General features: G+C 48.3%; 1 protein-coding gene and 2 long non-coding RNA genes across 7 annotated transcripts in view; all 3 read right to left on the reverse strand.

Annotated features, from left to right (window-relative positions):
* Window positions 1-12,102: 12,102 nt before the first annotated feature.
* Window positions 12,103-15,018, reverse strand: LOC127929628 (uncharacterized). Its single transcript, XR_008135601.1, has 5 exons — window positions 14,334-15,018; window positions 14,219-14,266; window positions 13,853-13,900; window positions 13,024-13,143; window positions 12,103-12,190 (listed from the first exon to the last, which is right to left on the reverse strand). It is a non-coding gene; the product is annotated as an uncharacterized LOC127929628 (long non-coding RNA).
* A 6,739-nt stretch (window positions 15,019-21,757) lies between these two features.
* homer2 (homer scaffold protein 2) overlaps window positions 21,758-25,407 on the reverse strand; it is a 113,119-nt gene continuing 109,469 nt past the window's right edge. For both annotated transcript variants that reach the window (XM_052517656.1, XM_052517657.1), the window contains exons 7-8: window positions 24,734-24,814; window positions 21,758-22,292 (exon numbers count right to left, since the gene is read on the reverse strand). In XM_052517656.1, the coding sequence (XP_052373616.1) occupies window positions 22,104-22,292; window positions 24,734-24,814 (270 nt within the window). In that variant the 3' untranslated portion in view covers window positions 21,758-22,103. The remainder of the gene's footprint in view (window positions 22,293-24,733; window positions 24,815-25,407) is intronic.
* Window positions 24,877-25,407, reverse strand: part of LOC127929631 (uncharacterized) — a 1,400-nt gene continuing 869 nt past the window's right edge. For 2 of the 4 annotated variants that reach the window (XR_008135605.1, XR_008135606.1), the window contains 2 exons: window positions 25,269-25,363; window positions 24,877-25,098 (listed from right to left, as the gene is read on the reverse strand). This is a non-coding gene — a long non-coding RNA (uncharacterized LOC127929631). Of the gene's footprint in view, window positions 25,099-25,226 lie in introns of all 4 variants that reach the window. The other 2 variants (XR_008135603.1, XR_008135604.1) reach the window with 2 other exon arrangements.

A 25,407-nucleotide genomic window follows, 5' to 3' on the forward strand; every position in this document is an offset into this window, starting at 1 on the left:
CCACCCCTGAATGGCAACACATACACAATGCCCCTTCACCCCTGAATGGCAACACATACACAATGCCCCTTCACCCCCTGAATGGCAACACATACACAATGCCCCTTCACCCCTGAATGGCAACACATACACAATGCCCCTTCACCCCTGAATGGCAACACATACACAATGCCCCTCCACCCCTGAATGGCAACACATACACAATGCCCCTTCACCCCTGAATGGCAACACATACACAATGCCCCTTCACCCCCTGAATGGCAACACATACACAATGCCCCTTCACCCCCTGAATGGCAACACATACACAATGCCCCTCCACCCCCTGAATGGCAACACATACACAATGCCCCTTCACCCCTGAATGTCAACACATACACAATGCCCCTCCACCCTCTGAATGGCAACACATACACAATGCCCCTTCACCCCTGAATGGCAACACATACACAATGCCCCTCCACCCCCTGAATGTCAACACATACACAATGCCCCTTCACCCCCTGAATGTCAACACATACACAATGCCCCTGAATGTCAACACATACACAATGCCCCTTCACCCCTGAATGTCAACACATACACAATGCCCTCCACCCCTGAATGGCAACACATACACAATGCCCTCCACCCCTGAATGGCAAACATACACAATGCCCTTCACCCCCTGAATGGCAACACATACACAATGCCCCTGAATGCCCACAATCCCCCTGAATGGCAACACATACACAATGCCCCTGAATGGCAACACATACACAATGCCCCTGAATGGCTGAATGGCACACATACACAATGCCCCTGAATGTCAACACATACACAATGCCCCTTCACCCCTGAATGTCAACACATACACAATGCCCCTCCACCCTCTGAATGGCAACACATACACAATGCCCCTCCACCCCTGAATGTCAACACATACACAATGCCCCTCCACCCCTGAATGTCAACACATACACAATGCCCCTGAATGTCAACACATACACAATGCCCCTCCACCCCTGAATGTCAACACATACACAATGCCCCTCCACCCCTGAATGGCAACACATACACAATGCCCCTGAATGGCAACACATACACAATGCCCCTGAATGGCAACACATACACAATGCCCCTGAATGGCAACACATACACAATGCCCCTGAATGGCAACACATACACAATGCCCCTTCACCCCTGAATGTCAACACATACACAATGCCCCTTCACCCCTGAATGTCAACACATACACAATGCCCCTTCACCCCTGAATGTCAACACATACACAATGCCCCTTCACCCCTGAATGTCAACACATACACAATGCCCCTTCACCCCTGAATGTCAACACATACACAATGCCCCTCCACCCTCTGAATGTCAACACATACACAATGCCCCTCCACCCTCTGAATGTCAACACATACACAATGCCCCTTCACCCCTGAATGTCAACACATACACAATGCCCCTTCACCCCTGAATGTCAACACATACACAATGCCCCTTCACCCCTGAATGTCAACACATACACAATGCCCCTTCACCCCTGAATGTCAACACATACACAATGCCCCTGAATGTCAACACATACACAATGCCCCTGAATGTCAACACATACACAATGCCCCTTCACCCCTGAATGGCAACACATACACAATGCCCCTGAATGGCAACACATACACAATGCCCCTGAATGGCAACACATACACAATGCCCCTCCACCCCCTGAATGGCAACACATACACAATGCCCCTTCACCCCCTGAATGGCAACACATACACAATGCCCCTCCACCCCCTGAATGTCAACACATACACAATGCCCCTCCACCCCCTGAATGGAACACATACACAATGCCCCTTCACCCCTGAATGTCAACATACACAATGCCCTCCCTTCCTGAATGTCAACACATACACAATGCCCTCCACCCCTGAATGTCAACACATACACAATGCCCTCCACCCCTGAATGGCAACACATACACAATGCCCCTCCACCCCCTGAATGTCAACACATACACAATGCCCCTGAATGTCAACACATACACAATGCCCCTGAATGTCAACACATACACAATGCCCCTCCACCCCCTGAATGTCAACACATACACAATGCCCCTCCACCCCCTGAATGTCAACACATACACAATGCCCCTGAATGGCAACACATACACAATGCCCCTCCACCCCTGAATGTCAACACATACACAATGCCCCTCCACCCCCTGAATGTCAACACATACACAATGCCCCTGAATGTCAACACATACACAATGCCCCTCCACCCCCTGAATGTCAACACATACACAATGCCCCTGAATGTCAACACATACACAATGCCCTCCACCCCCTGAATGTCAACACATACACAATGCCCCTCCACCCCCTGAATGGCAACACATACACAATGCCCCTTCACCCCCTGAATGGCAACACATACACAATGCCCCTCCACCCCTGAATGGCAACACATACACAATGCCCCTCCACCCCCTGAATGGCAACACATACACAATGCCCCTTCACCCCCTGAATGGCAACACATACACAATGCCCCTTCACCCCTGAATGTCAACACATACACAATGCCCCTCCACCCCCTGAATGGCAACACATACACAATGCCCCTCCACCCTCTGAATGTCAACACATACACAATGCCCCTCCACCCCCTGAATGGCAACACATACACAATGCCCCTGAATGGCAACACATACACAATGCCCCTCCACCCCCTGAATGGCAACACATACACAATGCCCCTCCACCCCCTGAATGGCAACACATACACAATGCCCCTGAATGGCAACACATACACAATGCCCCTCCACCCCTGAATGGCAACACATACACAATGCCCCTCCACCCCTGAATGGCAACACATACACAATGCCCCTCCACCCCTGAATGGCAACACATACACAATGCCCCTTCACCCCTGAATGTCAACACATACACAATGCCCCTCCACCCCTGAATGTCAACACATACACAATGCCCCTCCACCCCTGAATGGCAACACATACACAATGCCCCTCCACCCCTGAATGTCAACACATACACAATGCCCTCCACCCCTGAATGGCAACACATACACAATGCCCCTCACCCCTGAATGGCAACACATACACAATGCCCCTCCACCCCTGAATGGCAACACATACACAATGCCCCTCCACCCCTGAATGGCAACACATACACAATGCCCCTCCACCCCTGAATGGCAACACATACACAATGCCCCTTCACCCCTGAATGTCAACACATACACAATGCCCCTCCACCCCTGAATGGCAACACATACACAATGCCCCTTCACCCCCTGAATGTCAACACATACACAATGCCCCTCCACCCCTGAATGGCAACACATACACAATGCCCCTCCACCCCCTGAATGGCAACACATACACAATGCCCCTCCACCCCTGAATGTCAACACATACACAATGCCCCTCCACCCCCTGAATGGCAACACATACACAATGCCCCTCCACCCCCTGAATGGCAACACATACACAATGCCCCTCCACCCCTGAATGGCAACACATACACAATGCCCCTCCACCCCCTGAATGGCAACACATACACAATGCCCCTCCACCCCTGAATGGCAACACATACACAATGCCCCTCCACCCCTGAATGGCAACACATACACAATGCCCCTCCACCCCCTGAATGGCAACACATACACAATGCCCCTCCACCCCCTGAATGGCAACACATACACAATGCCCCTCCACCCCCTGAATGGCAACACATACACAATGCCCCTCCACCCCCTGAATGTCAACACATACACAATGCCCCTCCACCCCTGAATGGCAACACATACACAATGCCCCTTCACCCCCTGAATGGCAACACATACACAATGCCCCTCCACCCCTGAATGGCAACACATACACAATGCCCCTTCACCCCTGAATGGCAACACATACACAATGCCCCTCCACCCCTGAATGGCAACACATACACAATGCCCCTCCACCCCTGAATGGCAACACATACACAATGCCCTCCACCCCTGAATGGCAACACATACACAATGCCCCTCCACCCCCTGAATGGCAACACATACACAATGCCCCTCCACCCCCTGAATGGCAACACATACACAATGCCCCTCAACCCCCTGAATGGCAACACATACACAATGCCCCTCCACCCCCTGAATGTCAACACATACACAATGCCCCTCCACCCCCTGAATGTCAACACATACACAATGCCCCTCCACCCCCTGAATGGAACACATACACAATGCCCCTTCACCCCCTGAATGGCAACACATACACAATGCCCCTGAATGGCAACACATACACAATGCCCCTCCACCCCCTGAATGGAACACATACACAATGCCCCTGAATGTCAACACATACACAATGCCCCTTCACCCCTGAATGTCAACACATACACAATGCCCCTCCACCCTCTGAATGGCAACACATACACAATGCCCCTCCACCCCTGAATGTCAACACATACACAATGCCCCTCCACCCCTGAATGGAACACATACACAATGCCCCTCCACCCCCTGAATGGAACACATACACAATGCCCCTTCACCCCCTGAATGGCAACACATACACAATGCCCCTCCACCCCTGAATGGCAACACATACACAATGCCCCTCCCCTCCACCCCTGAATGTCAACACATACACAATGCCCCTTCACCCCTGAATGTCAACACATACACAATGCCCCTCCACCCCTGAATGGCAACACATACACAATGCCCCTCCACCCCTGAATGGAACACATACACAATGCCCCTTCACCCCTGAATGGCAACACATACACAATGCCCTCTTCACCCCTGAATGGCAACACATACACAATGCCCCTCCACCCCTGAATGGCAACACATACACAATGCCCCTCCACCCCTGAATGGCAACACATACACAATGCCCCTTCACCCCTGAATGGCAACACATACACAATGCCCCTCCACCCCTGAATGGAACACATACACAATGCCCCTCCACCCCTGAATGTCAACACATACACAATGCCCCTCCACCCCTGAATGGAACACATACACAATGCCCCTTCACCCCTGAATGGAACCACACAATGCCCCTGAATGGCAACACATACACAATGCCCCTCCACCCCCTGAATGGAACACATACACAATGCCCCTGAATGTCAACACATACACAATGCCCCTTCACCCCTGAATGTCAACACATACACAATGCCCCTCCACCCTCTGAATGGCAACACATACACAATGCCCCTTCACCCCCTGAATGGCAACACATACACAATGCCCCTTCACCCCTGAATGGCAACACATACACAATGCCCCTTCACCCCCTGAATGGCAACACATACACAATGCCCCTTCACCCCCTGAATGGCAACACATACACAATGCCCCTCCACCCCCTGAATGGCAACACATACACAATGCCCCTTCACCCTCTGAATGGCAACACATACACAATGCCCCTTCACCCCCTGAATGGCAACACATACACAATGCCCCTTCACCCCTGAATGGCAACACATACACAATGCCCCTCCACCCCCTGAATGGCAACACATACACAATGCCCCTTCACCCCTGAATGTCAACACATACACAATGCCCCTCCACCCTCTGAATGGCAACACATACACAATGCCCCTCCACCCTCTGAATGGCAACACATACACAATGCCCCTCCACCCCCTGAATGGCAACACATACACAATGCCCCTTCACCCCTGAATGTCAACACATACACAATGCCCCTCCACCCCTGAATGGCAACACATACACAATGCCCCTTCACCCCTGAATGTCAACACATACACAATGCCCCTCCACCCCTGAATGGAACACATACACAATGCCCCTGAATGGCAACACATACACAATGCCCCTGAATGGCAACACATACACAATGCCCCTCCACCCCCTGAATGGCAACACATACACAATGCCCCTGAATGGCAACACATACACAATGCCCCTGAATGGCAACACATACACAATGCCCCTTCACCCCTGAATGTCAACACATACACAATGCCCCTTCACCCCTGAATGTCAACACATACACAATGCCCCTTCACCCCTGAATGTCAACACATACACAATGCCCCTTCACCCCTGAATGTCAACACATACACAATGCCCCTGAATGTCAACACATACACAATGCCCCTCCACCCCCTGAATGGCAACACATACACAATGCCCCTGAATGTCAACACATACACAATGCCCCTTCACCCCTGAATGTCAACACATACACAATGCCCCTCCACCCCTGAATGGCAACACATACACAATGCCCCTCCACCCCTGAATGGCAACACATACACAATGCCCCTCCACCCCTGAATGGCAACACATACACAATGCCCCTCCACCCCCTGAATGGCAACACATACACAATGCCCCTTCACCCCCTGAATGGAACACATACACAATGCCCCTTCACCCCCTGAATGGAACACATACACAATGCCCCTTCACCCCTGAATGTCAACACATACACAATGCCCCTTCACCCCTGAATGTCAACACATACACAATGCCCCTTCACCCCTGAATGTGAACACATACACAATGCCCTCCACCCTCTGAATGTCAACACATACACAATGCCCCTCCACCCCTGAATGTCAACACATACACAATGCCCCTTCACCCCTGAATGTCAACACATACACAATGCCCCTTCACCCCTGAATGTCAACACATACACAATGCCCCTTCACCCCTGAATGGAACACATACACAATGCCCCTTCACCCTCTGAATGTCAACACATACACAATGCCCCTCCACCCCCTGAATGGCAACACATACACAATGCCCCTTCACCCCTGAATGGCAACACATACACAATGCCCCTGAATCATACACAATGCCCCTGAATGGCAACACATACACAATGCCCCTCCACCCCCTGAATGGCAACACATACACAATGCCCCTTCACCCCCTGAATGGCAACACATACACAATGCCCCTCCACCCCTGAATGGAACACATACACAATGCCCCTCCACCCCTGAATGGAACACATACACAATGCCCCTTCACCCCTGAATGTCAACACATACACAATGCCCCTGAATGTCAACACATACACAATGCCCCTCCACCCCCTGAATGTCAACACATACACAATGCCCCTGAATGGCAACACATACACAATGCCCCTCCACCCCCTGAATGTCAACACATACACAATGCCCTGAATGTCCCTCCACAATGCCCCTGAATGTCAACACATACACAATGCCCCTCCACCCCTGAATGTCAACACATACACAATGCCCCTCCACCCCCTGAATGTCAACACATACACAATGCCCCTGAATGGCAACACATACACAATGCCCCTCCACCCCCTGAATGTCAACACATACACAATGCCCCTCCACCCCCTGAATGTCAACACATACACAATGCCCCTGAATGTCAACACATACACAATGCCCCTCCACCCCCTGAATGTCAACACATACACAATGCCCCTGAATGTGAACACATACACAATGCCCCTCCACCCCCTGAATGGCAACACATACACAATGCCCCTCCACCCCCTGAATGTCAACACATACACAATGCCCCTCCACCCTCTGAATGGCAACACATACACAATGCCCCTCCACCCCCTGAATGTCAACACATACACAATGCCCCTCCACCCCCTGAATGTCAACACATACACAATGCCCCTCCACCCCTGAATGTCAACACATACACAATGCCCCTCCACCCTCTGAATGAGGCAACACATACACAATGCCCCTGAATGTCAACACATACACAATGCCCCTCCACCCCTGAATGTCAACACATACACAATGCCCCTCCACCCCTGAATGGAACACATACACAATGCCCCTTCACCCCTGAATGGAACACATACACAATGCCCCTCCACCCCCTGAATGGCAACACATACACAATGCCCCTCCACCCCTGAATGGCAACACATACACAATGCCCCTTCACCCCTGAATGGCAACACATACACAATGCCCCTCCACCCCTGAATGGAACACATACACAATGCCCCTCCACCCCTGAATGGAACACATACACAATGCCCCTTCACCCCTGAATGGAACACATACACAATGCCCCTCCACCCTCTGAATGGAACACATACACAATGCCCCTCCACCCTCTGAATGGAACACATACACAATGCCCCTTCACCCCCTGAATGGCAACACATACACAATGCCCCTTCACCCCCTGAATGGAACACATACACAATGCCCCTTCACCCCCTGAATGGCAACACATACACAATGCCCCTTCACCCCCTGAATGGAACACATACACAATGCCCCTTCACCCCTGAATGGAACACATACACAATGCCCCTTCACCCCCTGAATGGAACACATACACAATGCCCCTCCACCCCTGAATGGAACACATACACAATGCCCCTCCACCCCTGAATGTCAACACATACACAATGCCCCTCCACCCCCTGAATGGAACACATACACAATGCCCCTTCACCCCCTGAATGGAACACATACACAATGCCCCTTCACCCCCTGAATGGAACACATACACAATGCCCCTCCACCCCTGAATGGAACACATACACAATGCCCCTCCACCCCTGAATGGAACACATACACAATGCCCCTCCACCCTCTGAATGGAACACATACACAATGCCCCTGAATGTCAACACATACACAATGCCCCTCCACCCCCTGAATGGAACACATACACAATGCCCCTCCACCCCCTGAATGGAACACATACACAATGCCCCTCCACCCCCTGAATGGAACACATACACAATGCCCCTTCACCCCCTGAATGGAACACATACACAATGCCCCTTCACCCCCTGAATGGAACACATACACAATGCCCCTCACCCCTGAATGGAACACATACACAATGCCCCTGAATGGCAACACATACACAATGCCCCTTCACCCCCTGAATGGAACACATACACAATGCCCCTTCACCCCCTGAATGGAACACATACACAATGCCCCTTCACCCCCTGAATGGAACACATACACAATGCCCCTTCACCCCCTGAATGGAACACATACACAATGCCCCTCCACCCCTGAATGGAACACATACACAATGCCCCTCCACCCTCTGAATGGAACACACACACAATGCCCCTTCACCCCCTGAATGGAACACATACACAATGCCCCTTCACCCCCTGAATGGCAACACATACACAATGCCCCTTCACCCCCTGAATGGAACACATACACAATGCCCCTGAATGGCAACACATACACAATGCCCCTCCACCCCTGAATGGAACACATACACAATGCCCCTCCACCCCCTGAATGGAACACATACACAATGCCCCTTCACCCCTGAATGGAACACATACACAATGCCCCTCCACCCTCTGAATGGAACACATACACAATGCCCCTCCACCCCCTGAATGGAACACATACACAATGCCCCTCCACCCTCTGAATGGAACACATACACAATGCCCCTTCACCCCCTGAATGGAACATACACAATGCCCCTTCACCCTCTGAATGGAACACATACACAATGCCCCTCCACCCCTGAATGGAACACATACACAATGCCCCTTCACCCCCTGAATGGAACACATACACAATGCCCCTTCACCCCCTGAATGGAACACATACACAATGCCCCTCCACCCCCTGAATGGAACACATACACAATGCCCCTCCACCCCTGAATGGCAACACATACACAATGCCCTTCACCCCTGAATGGAACACATACACAATGCCCCTGCCACCCCTGAATGGAACACATACACAATGCCCCTGAATGGAACACATACACAATGCCCCCCTGAATGGAACACATACACAATGCCCCTCCACCCCCTGAATGGAACACATACACAATGCCCTCCTCCCTCTGAATGCAACCATCACCCCTCTGAATGTCAACACATACACAATGCCCCTCCACCCCCTGAATGGAACACATACACAATGCCCCTCCACCCCTGAATGGCAACACATACACAATGCCCCTCCACCCCTGAATGGAACACATACACAATGCCCCTGAATGCCCCTACACCCCTGAATGGAACACATACACAATGCCCCTTCACCCCCTGAATGGCAACACATACACAATGCCCCTCCACCCCTGAATGGCAACACATACACAATGCCCCTCCACCCTCTGAATGGCAACACATACACAATGCCCCTGAATGGCAACACATACACAATGCCCCTCCACCCCCTGAATGGCAACACATACACAATGCCCCTCCACCCCCTGAATGGCAACACATACACAATGCCCCTCCACCCCCTGAATGGAACACACACAATCCATGTCTCAGGCTTAAAATCCTTCTTTAACCCGTCTCCTCCCCAGAATCTACACTGATTGAAGTGGATTTAACAAGTGACATCAATAAGGGATCATATAGCTTTGACCTGGATTCACTTGGTGAGTCTGTCATGGAAAGAGCGATCTTAATATTTGGTCGCCAGACCAGGAAGTTTATTATGTAAATCCAGCTGCGTGGATGAATAAATAAAATCAATATTTGAAAAAAAACGTGGAGCATAAAATATAACTGGTGTGCTGCAATTTCTATTTCAAATACTCTTTGCTTAGAACATAACCACAATGCATCACTTACCTCCCAGGAAGTGCTGGTGAAGCAATAAAGAAAAAATGATTCTACGTTCTAGAACTGTACAGTTGACCTCCTACACATTTGCCATGACAACACAACCACAGCTGACCTCTCCCTGCATGTTGGAGTGTTGGGTGCAATACAAGGTTATATGAGGGGAAACAAACATCCATGAGTCTAATTTGTTGTGAAAGGGATGATTGATTTTCAGAGCTAATTAAATATATCCAAGAGAGGGGGCAGAGAAAGGGAGAGAGAAAGAGGGAGAGCGTGGAGAAGGGGGGGGTTCCCTGGACAGGGGTGTCTGTACGACAGTCAATAATTTCCACATAGCCACTTTACAACAAGAGTTAAATCAATACGCGAGTGAGTGGATCAAGTTGCCTAGGCAACTTCCACCACTGCAACCATTTCCATGATGAGAAGACGTGGGGGAGTAGCTAGGAGCCGCGTCCAGTAATCTAATATGGATCCTCACCTCCTCTACCTGAAGGATCCTCTACCTGAATGATCCTCACCTCCTCTACCTGAAGGATCCTCTCCTCCTCTACCTGAATGATCCTTTCCTCCTCTACCTGAATGATCCTCTCCTCCTCTACCTGAAGGATCCTCTTCCTGAAGGATCCTCACCTCCTCTACCTGAAGGATCCTCTTCCTGAAGGATCCTCACCTCCTCTACCTGAATGATCCTCTCCTCCTCTGCCTGAATGATCCTCACCTCCTCTACCTGAATGATCCTCTCCTCCTCTACCTGAATGATCCTCACCTCCTCTACCTGAATGATCCTCTCCTCCTCTACCTGAATGATCCTCTCCTCCTCTACCTGAATGATCCTCTCCTCCTCTACCTGAATGATCCTCTCCTCCTCTACCTGAATGATCCTCTCCTCCTCTACCTGAATCTCCTCCTACCTGAATGATCCCTCCTCTACCCTCTCCTCCTCTACCTGAATGATCCTCTCCTCCTCTACCTGAATGATCCTCTCCTCCTCTACCTGAATGATCCTCTCCTCCTCTACCTGAATGATCCTCTCCTCCTCTACCTGAATGATCCTCTCCTCCTCTACCTGAATGATCCTCTCCTCCTCTACCTGAATGATACCTGAATGATCCTCCTCCTCTACCTGAATGATCCTCTACCTGAATGATCCTCTCCTCCTCTACCTGAATGATCCTCTCCTCCTCTACCTGAATGATCCTCTCCTCCTCTACCTGAATGATCCTCTACCTGAATGATCCTCACCTCCTCTACCTGAATGATCCTCTCCTCCTCTACCTGAATGATCCTCTCCTCCTCTACCTGAATGATCCTCTCCTCCTCTACCTGAATGATCCTCTCCTCCTCTACCTGAATGATCCTCTCCTCCTCTACCTGAATGATCCTCTCCTCCTCTACCTGAATGATCCTCTCCTCCTCTACCTGAATGATCCTCTCCTCCTCTACCTGAATGATCCTCTCCTCCTCTACCTGAATGATCCTCTCCTCCTCTACCTGAATGATCCTCACCTCCTCTACCTGAATGATCCTCTCCTCCTCTACCTGAATGATCCTCACCTCCTCTACCTGAATGATCCTCTCCTCCTCTACCTGAATGATCCTCTCCTCCTCTACCTGAATGATCCTCTCCTCCTCTACCTGAATGATCCTCTCCTCCTCTACCTGAATGATCCTCTCCTCCTCTACCTGAATGATCCTCTCCTCCTCTACCTGAATGATCCCTACCTGAATGATCCTCCTCTCCTCCTCTACCTGAATGATCCTCTCCTCCTCTACCTGAATGATCCTCTCCTCCTCTACCTGAATGATCCTACCTCCTCCTCTACCTGAATGATCCTCTCCTCCTCTACCTGAATGATCCTCTCCTCCTCTACCTGAATGATCCTCTCCTCCTCTACCTGAATGATCCTCTCCTGAATGATCCTCTACTACCTGAATGATCCTCTCCTCCCTACCTGAATGATCCTCTCCTCCTCTACCTGAATGATCCTCTCCTCCTCTACCTGAATGATCCTCTCTACCTGAATGATCCTCTACCTGAATGATCCTCTACCTGAATGATCCCTCCTCTACCTCCTCTACCTGAATGATCCTCTCCTCCTCTACCTGAATGATCCTCTCCTCCTCTACCTGAATGATCCTCTCCTCCTCTACCTGAATGATCTGAATGATCCTCCTCCTCTACCTGAATGATCCTCTCCTCCTCTACCTGAATGATCCTCCTCCTCTACCTGAATGATCCTCTCCTCCTCTACCTGAATGATCCTCTCCTCCTCTACCTGAATGATCCTCTCCTCCTCTACCTGAATGATCCTCTCCTCCTCTACCTGAATGATCCTCTCCTCCTCTACCTGAATGATCCTCACCTCCTCTATCTGAATGATCCTCTCCTCCTCTACCTGAATGATCCTCTCCTCCTCTACCTGAATGATCCTCACCTCCTCTACCTGAATGATCCTCTCCTCCTCTACCTGAATGATCCTCTCCTCCTCTACCTGAATGATCCTCACCTCCTCTACCTGAATGATCCTCTCCTCCTCTACCTGAATGATCCTCTCCTCCTCTACCTGAATGATCCTCTCCTCCTCTACCTGAATGATCCTCTACCTCCTCTACCTGAATGATCCTCTACCTCCTCTACCTGAAGGATCCTCTCCTCCTCTACCTGAATGATCCTCCTCTCCTCCTCTACCTGAAGGATCCTCTCCTCCTCTACCTGAATGATCCTCTCCTCCTCTACCTGAAGGATCCTCTCCTCCTCTACCTGAATGATCCTCTCCTCCTCTACCTGAATGATCCTCTCCTCCTCTACCTGAATGATCCTCTCCTCCTCTACCTGAATGATCCTCTCCTCCTCTACCTGAATGATCCTCTCCTCCTCTACCTGAATGATCCTCTCCTCCTCTACCTGAATGATCCTCTACCTGAATGATCCTCTCCTCCTCTACCTGAATGATCCTCTCCTCCTCTACCTGAATGATCCTCTCCTCCTCTACCTGAATGATCCTCTCCTCCTCTACCTGAATGATCCTCTCCTCCTCTACCTGAATGATCCTCTCCTCCTCTACCTGAATGATCCTCTCCTCCTCTACCTGAATGATCCTCTCCTCCTCTACCTGAATGATCCTCTCCTCCTCTACCTGAATGATCCTCTCCTCCTCTACCTGAAGGATCCTCTACCTGAATGATTCTCACCTCCTCTACCTGAATGATCCTCTCCTCCTCTACCTGAATGATCCTCTCCTCCTCTACCTGAATGATCCTCACCTCCTCTACCTGAATGATCCTCACCTCCTCTACCTGAATGATCCTCTCCTCCTCTACCTGAATGATCCTCTCCTCCTCTACCTGAATGATCCTCTCCTCCTCTACCTGAATGATCCTCTCCTCCTCTACCTGAATGATCCTCTACCTGAATGATCCTCTCCTCCTCTACCTGAATGATCCTCTACCTGAATGATCCTCCTCCTCTACCTGAATGATCCTCTCCTCCTCTACCTGAATGATCCTCTCCTCCTCTACCTGAATGATCCTCTCCTCCTCTACCTGAATGATCCTCTCCTCCTCTACCTGAATGATCCTCTCCTCCTCTACCTGAATGATCCTCTCCTCCTCTACCTGAATGATCCTCACCTCCTCTACCTGAATGATCCCTCTCCTCTACCTGAATGATCCTCTCCTCTACCTGAATGATCCTCTCCTCCTCTACCTGAATGATCCTCTCCTCCTCTACCTGAATGATCCTCACCTCCTCTACCTGAATGATCCTCTCCTCCTCTACCTGAATGATCCTCTCCTCCTCTACCTGAATGATCCTCACCTCCTCTACCTGAATGATCCTCTCCTCCTCTACCTGAATGATCCTCTCCTCCTCTACCTGAATGATCCTCTCCTCCTCTACCTGAATGATCCTCTCCTCCTCTACCTGAATGATCCTCTCCTCCTCTACCTGAATGATCCTCTCCTCCTCTACCTGAAGGATCCTCTCCTCCTCTACCTGAATGATCCTCTCCTCCTCTACCTGAATGATCCTCACCTCCTCTGCCTGAAGGATCCTCACCTTCTCTACCTGTATCAGTCTGTAAAAGAACTGGATGGGTGAAAGACAAGGGGGAGGAGGGAAAAGTAGAGGAAGCTACTGAAGACTTGAGATGAACCTTTGTCTTTCTTCCACTAACACTCACAGGAGGAGAGGGAGAGGAAGCCACATGAAACGTATTGAGAAACATCCCTGGGAGCACAGAGTTCAGTCCAAACTCCCACTTTCTCTATCCTAGAGAGGAGGTTGATAGGAGCCAGTCAGACAGACAGTGTCCAGTACAAGAGAGAACACTGTTGGTCTGCTGGGAGATGGTAGGTGGTTAAGCTTTATTAGACAGATACCGTGCAGAGGTACCAAGCTGTGTTAGACAGATACCGTGCAGTGGTGCCAAGCTGTGTTAGACAGATACCGTGCAGTGGTACCAAGCTGTGTTACAGACAGATACCGTGCAGTGGTACCAAGCTGTGTTACAGACAGATACCGTGCAGTGGGACCAAGCTGTGTTAGACAGATACCGTGCAATGGTGCCAAGCTGTGTTACAGACAGATACCGTGCAGCGGTACCAAGCTGTGTTACAGACAGATACCGTGCAGTGGTACCAAGCTGTGTTACAGACAGATACCGTGCAGTGGTACCAAGCTGTGTTACATACAGATACCGTGCAGTGGTACCAAGCTGTGTTACAGACAGATACCGTGCAGTGGTACCAAGCTGTGTTACAGACAGATACCGTGCAGTGGTACCAAGCTGTGTTACAGACAGATACCGTGCAGTGGTACCAAGCTGTGTTACAGACAGATACCGTGCAGTGGGACCAAGCTGTGTTAGACAGATACCGTGCAATGGTGCCAAGCTGTGTTACAGACAGATACCGTGCAGTGGTACCAAGCTGTGTTACAGACAGATACCGTGCAGTGGTACCAAGCTGTGTTACAGACAGATACCGTGCAGTGGTACCAAGCTGTGTTACAGACAGATACCGTGCAGCGGTACCAAGCTGTGTTACAGACAGATACCGTGCAGTGGTACCAAGCTGTGTTACAGACAGATACCGTGCAGTGGTACCAAGCTGTGTTACAGACAGATACCGTGCAGTGGTGCCAAGCTGTGTTACAGACAGATACCGTGCAGTGGTACCAAGCTGTGTTACAGACAGATACCGTGCAGTGGTACCAAGCTGTGTTACAGACAGATACCGTGCAGTGGTACCAAGCTGTGTTACAGACAGATACCGTGCAGTGGTACCAAGCTGTGTTACATACAGATACCGTGCAGTGGTACCAAGCTGTGTTACAGACAGATACCGTGCAGTGGTACCAAGCTGTGTTACAGACAGATACCGTGCAGTGGTACCAAGCTGTGTTACAGACAGATACCGTGCAGTGGTACCAAGCTGTGTTAGACAGATACCGTGCAGTGGTACCAAGCTGTGTTACAGACAGATACCGTGCAGTGGTACCAAGCTGTGTTACAGACAGATACCGTGCAGTGGTACCAAGCTGTGTTACAGACAGATACCGTGCAGTGGTACCAAGCTGTGTTACAGACAGATACCGTGCAGTGGTACCAAGCTGTGTTACAGACAGATACCGTGCAGTGGTACCAAGCTGTGTTACAGACAGATACCGTGCAGTGGTACCAAGCTGTGTTACAGACAGATACCGTGCAGTGGTACCAAGCTGTGTTACAGACAGATACCGTGCAGCTGTACCAAGCTGTGTTAGACAGATACCGTGCAGTGGTACCAAGCTGTGTTAGACAGATACCGTGCAGAGGTACCAAGCTGTGTTACAGACAGATACCGTGCAGTGGTACCAAGCTGTGTTACAGACAGATACCGTGCAGAGGTACCAAGCTGTGTTAGACAGATACCGTGCAGTGGTACCAAGCTGTGTTTACAGACAGATACCGTGCAGTGGTACCAAGCTGTTTTAGAGAGAAGCTGAGTTGTCAGTTTCCATTTTCCTGGAGAGCTTCCAGGTAGGCAGCCTGTTGTTCTATCCCAGCAGTAAGACCAGAGTTGGAGAAACCTACACTAGCTGGTTAGATTTCAGAGTTGATCCGTTTGCAAGACAACACAAACAGATCTGGGATCAGGCTAGCTTCACAATGACCAGATGACACAGAATGATTAGTTCGTCTTTATAAACTCGGTGGGTCGAACCCTGAATGCTGATTGGCTGACAGCCGTGGTATATCAAACCATATACCATGGGTATGACAAAACATGTATTTTTACTGCTCTAATTACATTGGTAACCAGTTTATAGCCTGTTCAACCTCTCTTTCGTATCGTCGGAGATCTTCAAAGATTGGAAAGCTGCTGCGGTGCACCACAGCCACGCTCAAGGTCCTAAACGATATAACCACCATCGATAAGAGACAATACTGTGCAGCCGTATTCATCGACATGGCCAAGGCTTTCGACTCTGTCAATCACCACATTCTTATCGACAGACTCAACAGCCTTGGTTTCTCAAATAACTGCCTTGCCTGGTTCACCAACTACTTTTCAGACAGTTCAGTGTGTCAAATCGGAGGGTCTGTTGTCCGGACCTCTGGCAGTCTCTATGGAGGTGCCACAGGGTTAAATTCTCGGGTCAACTCTCTTCTCTGTACACATCAATGATGTCGCTCTTGCTGCTGGTGAGTCTCTGATCCACCTCTACGCAGACGACACCATTCTGTATACTTCTGGCCCTTCTTTGGACACTGTTAACAACCCTCCAGGCAAGCTTCAATGCCATACAACTCTCCTTCCGTGGCCTCCAACTGCTCATAAATACAAGTAAAACTAAATGCATGCTCTTCAACCGATCGCTGCCTGCACCTGCCCGCCCGTCCAGCATCACTACTCTGGACGGTTCTGACTTAGAATATGTGGACAACTACAAATACCTTGGTGTCTGGTCAGACTGTAAACTCTCCTTCCAGACTCACATTTAAGACTCACTCAAATCAAATCAAATTTTATTTGTCACATACACATGGTTAGCAGATGTTAATTCGAGTGTAGCGAAATGCTTGTGCTTCTAGTTCCGACAATGCAGTAATATCCAACAAGTAATCTAACCTAACAATTTCACAACTACTACCTTATACACACAAGTGTAAAGGGATAAAGAATATGTACATAAAGATATATGAATGAGTGATGGTACAGAACGGCATAGGCAAGATGCAGTAGATAGTATAGAGTACAGTATATACATATGAGATGAGTAATGTAGGGTATGTAAACAAAGTGGCTAGTGATACATGTATTTCATAAAGAAGGCAAGATGCAGTAGATGATATAGAGTACAGTATATACATATACATATGAGTAATGTAGGGTATGTAAACATTATATTAAGTGGCATTGTTTAAAGTGGCTAGTGATACATTTTTTACATCAATTCCCATTATTAAAGTGGCTGGAGTTGAGTCAGTATGTTGGCAACAGCCACTCAATGTTAGTGGTGGCTGTTTAACAGTCTGATGGCCTTGAGATAGAAGCTGTTTTTCAGTCTCTCGGTTCCCAGCTTTGATGCACCTGTACTGACCTCGCCTTCTGGATGATAGCGGGTGAACAGGCAGTGGCTCAGGTGGTTGTTGTCCTTGATCTTTTTGGCCTTCCTGTGACATCGGGTGGTGTAGGTGTCCTGGAGGGCAGGTAGTTTGCCCCCGGTGATGCGTTGTGAAGACCTCACTACCCTCTGGAGAGCCTTACGGTTGTGGGCAGAGCAGTTGCCGTACCAGGCGGTGATACAGCCCGACAGGATGCTCTCGATTGTGCATCTGTCGAAGTTTGTGAGTGCTTTTGGTGACAAGCCGAATTTCTTCAGCCTCCTGAGGCTGCTGCGCCTTCTTCACAACGCTGTCTGTGTGGGTGGACCAATTCAGTTTGTCCGTGATGTGTACGGACAAGCATCTCCAATCCAAAATTAAATCTAGAATCGGCTTCCTATTCCACATCAAAGCATCCTTCACTCATGCTGCCAAACATACCCTCGTAAAACTGACTATCCTACCGATCCTCGACTTTGGCGATGTCATTTACAAAATAGCCTCCAACCCTCTACTCAGCAAATTGGATGCAGTCTATCACAGTGCCATCCGGTTTGTCACCAAAGCCCCATATACTACCCACCACTGCGACCTGTATGCTCTCGTTGGCTGGCCCTCGCTTCATATTCGTCGCCAAACCCACTGGTTCCAGGTCATCTACAAGTCTTTGCTGGGTAAAGCCCCGCCTTATCTCAACTCACTAGTCACCATAGCAGCACCCATCCGTAGCACGCGCTCCAGCAGGTATATTTCACTGGTCACCCCCAAAACCAATTCCTCCTTTGGCCGCCTTTCCTTCCAGTTCTCTGCTGCCAATGACTGGAACGAATAGCAGACATCACCTAAGCTGGAGACTCATATCTCCCTCACTAACTTTAAGCACCAGCTGTCAGAGCAGCTTACAGATCATTGCACCTGTACATAGCCCATCTGTAAATAGCCCACCCAACTACCTCATCCCCATATTGTTTTTATTTTTTTGGTCCTTTGCACCCCAGTATCTCTACACATTCTGCACATCTGTCACTCCAGTGTTTAATTGCTAAATTGTAATTACTTCGCCTCTACGGCCTATTCTATTGCCTTACCTCCCTACTCTTACCTCATTTGCACACACTGTAAATAGACTTTTCTATTGTATTATTGACTGTATGTTTGTTTTATTCTATGTGTAACTCTGTGTTGTTTGTGTCACACTGCTTTGCTTTATCTTGGCCAGGTCGCAGTTGTAAATGATAACTTGTTCTCAACTAGCCTATCTGGTTGAATAAAGGTGAAATAAATCAATAATAATAAATAATAGCAATAAGGCACCTCGAGGGTTTGTGATATATGACCAATATACCACGGCTCATGGCTGTATCCAGGCACTCTGCGTTGTGTCGTATACCGCACCTCCTCGAACCTTATTAAGTAAACAATATGATTCAGCGCCTTGTTGAAATGTATGGAGAGAGAAGAAACACTGACCACAAAACAGATCTGGGATCAGGCTAGCTTCACAATGACCAGATGACACAGCATGATGCTTCAGTGCGTAAACAATATGCTTCAGTGCCTTGTTGAAATGTATGGAGACAGAAGAGTCACAGACCACATATTTGTAATTAAACTATATTTTAAACAACTGTCAATTCTATATGGTACAATATTGACCAGGAGTCACAGAAGTGGAGTCATTTTGATTGACAGGAAGGAGAAGGTGCTATATGGATCAGGTTCAGCCTATTGGAAGTCTGTACACACAGAGGATGTCGTGGTTACATGAGGAACAGGGGAAAGTTATACAGTCCGTCCGTAGACACACTCCCATCTTGTGAAAACATTTCTCAAAACAATTGATAGAAATCTATCCCTTGTATCATGGTGTTACTCACAGATGTCCCACAACAAGATGTGTCTGTAGTACAATATTCAAATAGAATTGATCATGACTGCGTTCTGTAAAAGGCAGACTTCTGGGTGCGTTTAGTTTTTAAACGGAGATCCTATATAATATATAATATCATATATAATAATAATAATATATATAATATAATATCATCACACCATGCCCGCTCCCAAAATATTATATAAAAGTTGAGCCCAGAAAAATGGGTACATATAATATATCTGTAGAGAAGCATCCACACATTAAGGTAATGTTGTCATATATACTGGGGCCACTTCCATAGAGAGAGAGACTTAATGTGAGAGGCACAAACACAAAGAAACTCAGCTAAATAAGTCAAACTAAAGAGATCTCACAGGGTTGATTTAAAGGCCCAGATCATGTGTTGTTTTCATAAAGTATTCTTCCCCATAGTTCCTAGTTTATAGTTCACCCAGCCAGCAGCAACAACCAAGTCCCCCCTAAAATATCCCCACGGACCAGACTAATAAAACAAACAGACCAAAGTAGTGGAGGAAGCACATATCCTATATGAACAACAGATTTTAAAGACATACTTCATACTTTTGTTCTAGAAAACGGACAGAAAGAAATATTAAGTATTACACACATGCGAAATCCTCATTAAACATTGCACTCGTTACAAATGGGTTATCTAGCATAGTTTAGGGTTTCTCTGCCTCCTCGGACTATAAAGTCCTGGTTTCAACTATTCACATTTCTAAAAAAGGAGCCTCGTCTTCATTTCTTATGCGCATTACATTACAGTGCTGCAGATTCAAAACGTTAATGTTTACCGAAACCCTTGAAACTTCTGTTATTGAACCAAACATCTGTTCATTCCCTTTCACGGTCTCGTCATTATGACGTCATCGTCATTATGACATCATCAACAGAACTACTTTTTTCAAACAAGATTTTTCTCCTTTTTCTCCTTCTTCTCATTTTGTCTGTTGTTGTTGTTGTTGTTGTTGATGTTATTGTCCTGTTGTTGTTATTGTCCTGTTGATGACATCGTGTTGTTGTCCTGTTGTAGTCATTGTTGTGGTGGCTGTTGTTGTTGTGGTGGTTGTCCTGTTGTGGTTGTCACACTACTAGGAGTCCTTAAATAATGGTTTAAACAGGTTTAATTTTCATAGCAATATTTAATTAGTGCGTTACTATGGTGATGCATGGTCATCATCCGTCTAGTTTGGCCGGTTCTCCTGAGGCACTTGATGACACCGCCGTGTCATGTATTCACATATTAACTAACAAGTAACAAACTGTCTTTAAACACACCTGAGATCGACATGAAGCAACAATATAAAGACAAGTGTTAAAAAGTATATATATCTTCTATATTTCCCTCACGTCATAAAGAGACCAGTAGGATAGAGTGGGATCATTACGTATCTGTTGTTGTACTGCATTAGCTGTAGTTTAAATACATGTAGCCCTTTTTAAAGCCTTTCTTCCCTCTTAGTTCAGCCTGTAGAAACAACAGACAGAACTATAGAACCTGTCACCTGTTCTAGAACTGGAACCTGTCCCCCCAGAAACAGAGCAGTAACCAGAGAGAAGACTCTAGGTTCTAGTTCCAGAACACTGACTGACTGATACACCAGATGGAACCATCAGGTGATCCCCTGCCTGCCCTGGCCTCTCTCAACCCCCCACAGAAACAGAGCAGTAACCAGAGAGAAGACTCTAGGTTCTAGTTCCAGAACACTGACTGACTGATACACCAGATGGAACCATCAGGTGATCCCCTGCCTGCCCTGGCCTCTCTCAAACAGAGACCCCCCTCTCTCTGTACTGTGTAGTGTGTTTACAGCTGATTGGTTCAGTGTGGTCTCCACTTTGGGGGCGTGGCGCCACAGAGTCCTGTCCTGAAGGTATTTCTAAAACCTCCATCTTTAACAGGTCATCCCTCCATCCCTCTCTCTCTCCTCTCCTCTCCTCTCCTCTCCTCTCCTCTCCTCTCCTCTCCTCTCCTCTCCTCTCCTCTCCTCCCTCAGTTATCCACCCCTAGTTTGGACAGGCCCTGCCTGAACTCGTGCAGCTCATCAATCTTCCCATCCAGGACGTCCATGAACTTCTTCAGCTCTCCCTTCATGTTGCCCTGCTTGGACTGGCTGTCCTCGATGTCGGCCCGAAGACCCTCCATCCTATCCTCCAGGTCCTTGTTCTTCACCTCAGCAGCCTAAAGACACAGAGATTATGGAGTTAGATTACTGATATAATAACGTTTTAAATTCACCTCAGCTGTCTAAAGTGATTGGAAATATGAAGTTAGATACTGCCATAATGTTGTAAATAACTATAACGTTCACCTCAGCCTACAGATAAGAGACAATAATGTATATTAGTCGCTAATTTAGAATGTTTATTAGCTTGAGAGAATATGGAGGGGGAGAGAACAGGGGGAGAGAGAACGAAAGGGGGTGCGAGCGAGAGGCGGAGGGAGCGAGCGAGAGGCGGAGGGAGCGAGCGAGAGGCGGAGGGAGCGAGCGAGAGGCGGAGAGGCGGAGGGAGCGAGCGAGAGGCGGAGGGAGCGAGAAGGGGAGGGAGCGAGAAGGGGAGCGAGCGAGAGGCGGAGGGAGCGAGCGAGAGGCGGAGGGAGCGAGCAAGCGAGAGGGAGCGAGAAGGGGAGGGAGCAAGAGAGAAAGCGAGAGGGAGAGGAGGAGGGAGGGAGAGGGGAGAGAGAGGGGGAGGGAGAGAGGAGAGAGAGGGGGAGGGAGAGAGAGCAAGAGGGAGTGAGCAAGGGGGGGAGGGAGCAAGAGAGAAAGGGAGAGGGGGAGAGAGGGCTAAAATAGGAGGTCTAAACTGGTGCCTGGTGGCATTTCTCAGCTGACTGTTGAAACCTGATCACCGTGTGGGAGACCTGCTTTAAATAGAGAGACCACTGGACCAGACACTACTGATACTGTCTGGTATAGAGCTAGAGTTAATAGAATGGATACAACCTGCTTTAAATAGAGAGACCACTGGACCAGACACTACTGATACTGTCTGGTATAGAGCTAGAGTTAATAGAATGGATACAACCTGCTTTAAATAGAGAGACCACTGGACCAGACACTACTGATACTGTCTGGTATAGAGCTAGAGTTAATAGAATGGATATAACCTGCTTTAAATAGAGAGACCACTGGACCAGACACTACTGATACTGTCTGGTATAGAGCTAGAGTTAATAGAATGGATATAACCTGCTTTAAATAGAGAGACCACTGGACCAGACACTACTGATACTGTCTGGTATAGAGCTAGAGTTAATAGAATGGATATAACCTGCTTTAAATAGAGAGACCACTGGACCAGACACTACTGATACTGTCTGGTATAGAGCTAGAGTTAATAGAATGGATATAACCTGCTTTAAATAGAGAGACCACTGGACCAGACACTACTGATACTGTCTGGTATAGAGCTAGAGTTAATAGAATGGATACAACCTGCTTTAAATAGAGAGACCACTGGACCAGACACTACTGATACTGTCTGGTATAGAGCTAGAGTTAATAGAATGGATATAACCTGCTTTAAATACAGAGACCACTGGACCAGACACTACTGATACTGTCTGGTATAGAGCTAAAGTTAATAGAATGGATATAACTTGCTTTAAATAGAACTGTGCTTCAAATAAAACTGTGATTCAATGGATCTGTGATTCAATGGATCTGTGATTCAAATAGAACTGTGATCAAATAGAACTGTGATCCAACAGAACTGTGATTCAAATAGATCTGTGATTCAAATAGAACTGTGATCAAATAGAACTGTGATCCAACAGAACTGTGCTTCAAATAGAACTGTGCTTCAAATAGAACTGTGATCAAATAGAACTGTGCTCCAAATAGAACTGTGATCAAATAGAACTGTGATTCAAATAGAACTGTGATCAAATAGAACTGTGATTCAAATAGAACTGTGATCAAATAGAACTGTGATCAAATAGAACTGTGATCCAACTAGTTTCCATTGTTGAGAATGTAACTCTCCACTCTATTCTCTAGGAGACGATACCTTTTAATAACAGTGTGGATCATAGCAACCATTTAACATGATATACAGTATCCTCATCATCGTTGTAAATAGAACACGAGTGGACCTGTTATTCATACAGAACCATGTGGAATATTCAGAATAAACCCGGTAACAATAACTTGTTAGAGACTCAATGAACACTGACAACAAACAAGAGGTGTGTGTGTGTGTGTGTGTGTGTGTGTGTGTGTGTGTGTGTGTGTGTGTGTGTGTGTGTGTGTGCATAATGTAATGGAACAATCTGGATCTGCTGCTTGAGAGACAGAGAGAGAGACAGAGAGAGAGAGACACTCACAGTTCCAGCTTATTGGCTTCAAGTAACTGTAGTTTCTCTGTGATGCTCTCACACTCTGCCATGAGTTGAGGGGTTAGTGTTTAGGGTGTAGGGGTTAGGCTTCAAGTACCTGTAGTTTCTCTGTGATGCTCTCAAACTCTGCCATGAGTTGAGGGGTTAGTGTTTAGGGTGTAGGGGTTAGGCTTCAAGTACCTGTAGTTTCTCTGTGATGCTCTCACATTCTGCCATGAGTTGAGGGGTTAGTGTTTAGGGTGTAGGGGTTAGTGTTTAGGGTGTAGGGGTTAGGCTTCAAGTACCTGTAGTTTCTCTGTGATGCTCTCACACTCTGCCATGAGTTGAGGGATGATCTCTGCTTGCTTCCTCAGGTTCTCCAGTTCCTGGAGGGAACACACATCACATATTAATATCCTCATTAGTCCTCCTGTACCTCAGTCCTCATCAGTCCTCCTGAACATCAGTCCTCATCAGTCCTACTGTACCTCAGCCCTCATCAGTCCTACTGTACCTCAGCCCTCATCAGTCCTACTGTACCTCAGTCCTCATCAGTCCTACTGCACCTCAGTCCTCATCAGTCCTACTGTACCTCAGTCCTCATCAGTCCTACTGTACCTCAGTCCTCATCAGTCCTACTGTACCTCAGTCCTCATCAGTCCTACTGTACCTCAGCCCTCATCAGTCCTACTGTACCGCAGTCCTCATCAGTCCTCCTGTACATCAGTCCTCATCAGTCCTACTGTACCTGTCCTCATCAGTCCTCCTGTACATCAGTCCTCATCAGTCCTACTGTACCTCAGTCCTCATCAGTCCTACTGTACCTCAGTCCTACTGTACCTCAGTCCTCATCAGTCCTACTGTACCTCAGTCCTCATCAGTCCTACTGTACCTCAGTCCTCATCAGTCCTCCTGTACCTCAGTCCTCATCAGTCCTCCTGTACATCAGTCCTCATCAGTCCTACTGTACCTCAGTCCT

This window comes from Oncorhynchus keta, unplaced genomic scaffold, assembly GCF_023373465.1.
Source record: "Oncorhynchus keta strain PuntledgeMale-10-30-2019 unplaced genomic scaffold, Oket_V2 Un_scaffold_9243_pilon_pilon, whole genome shotgun sequence".
Lineage (NCBI taxonomy): Eukaryota > Metazoa > Chordata > Actinopteri > Salmoniformes > Salmonidae > Oncorhynchus > Oncorhynchus keta.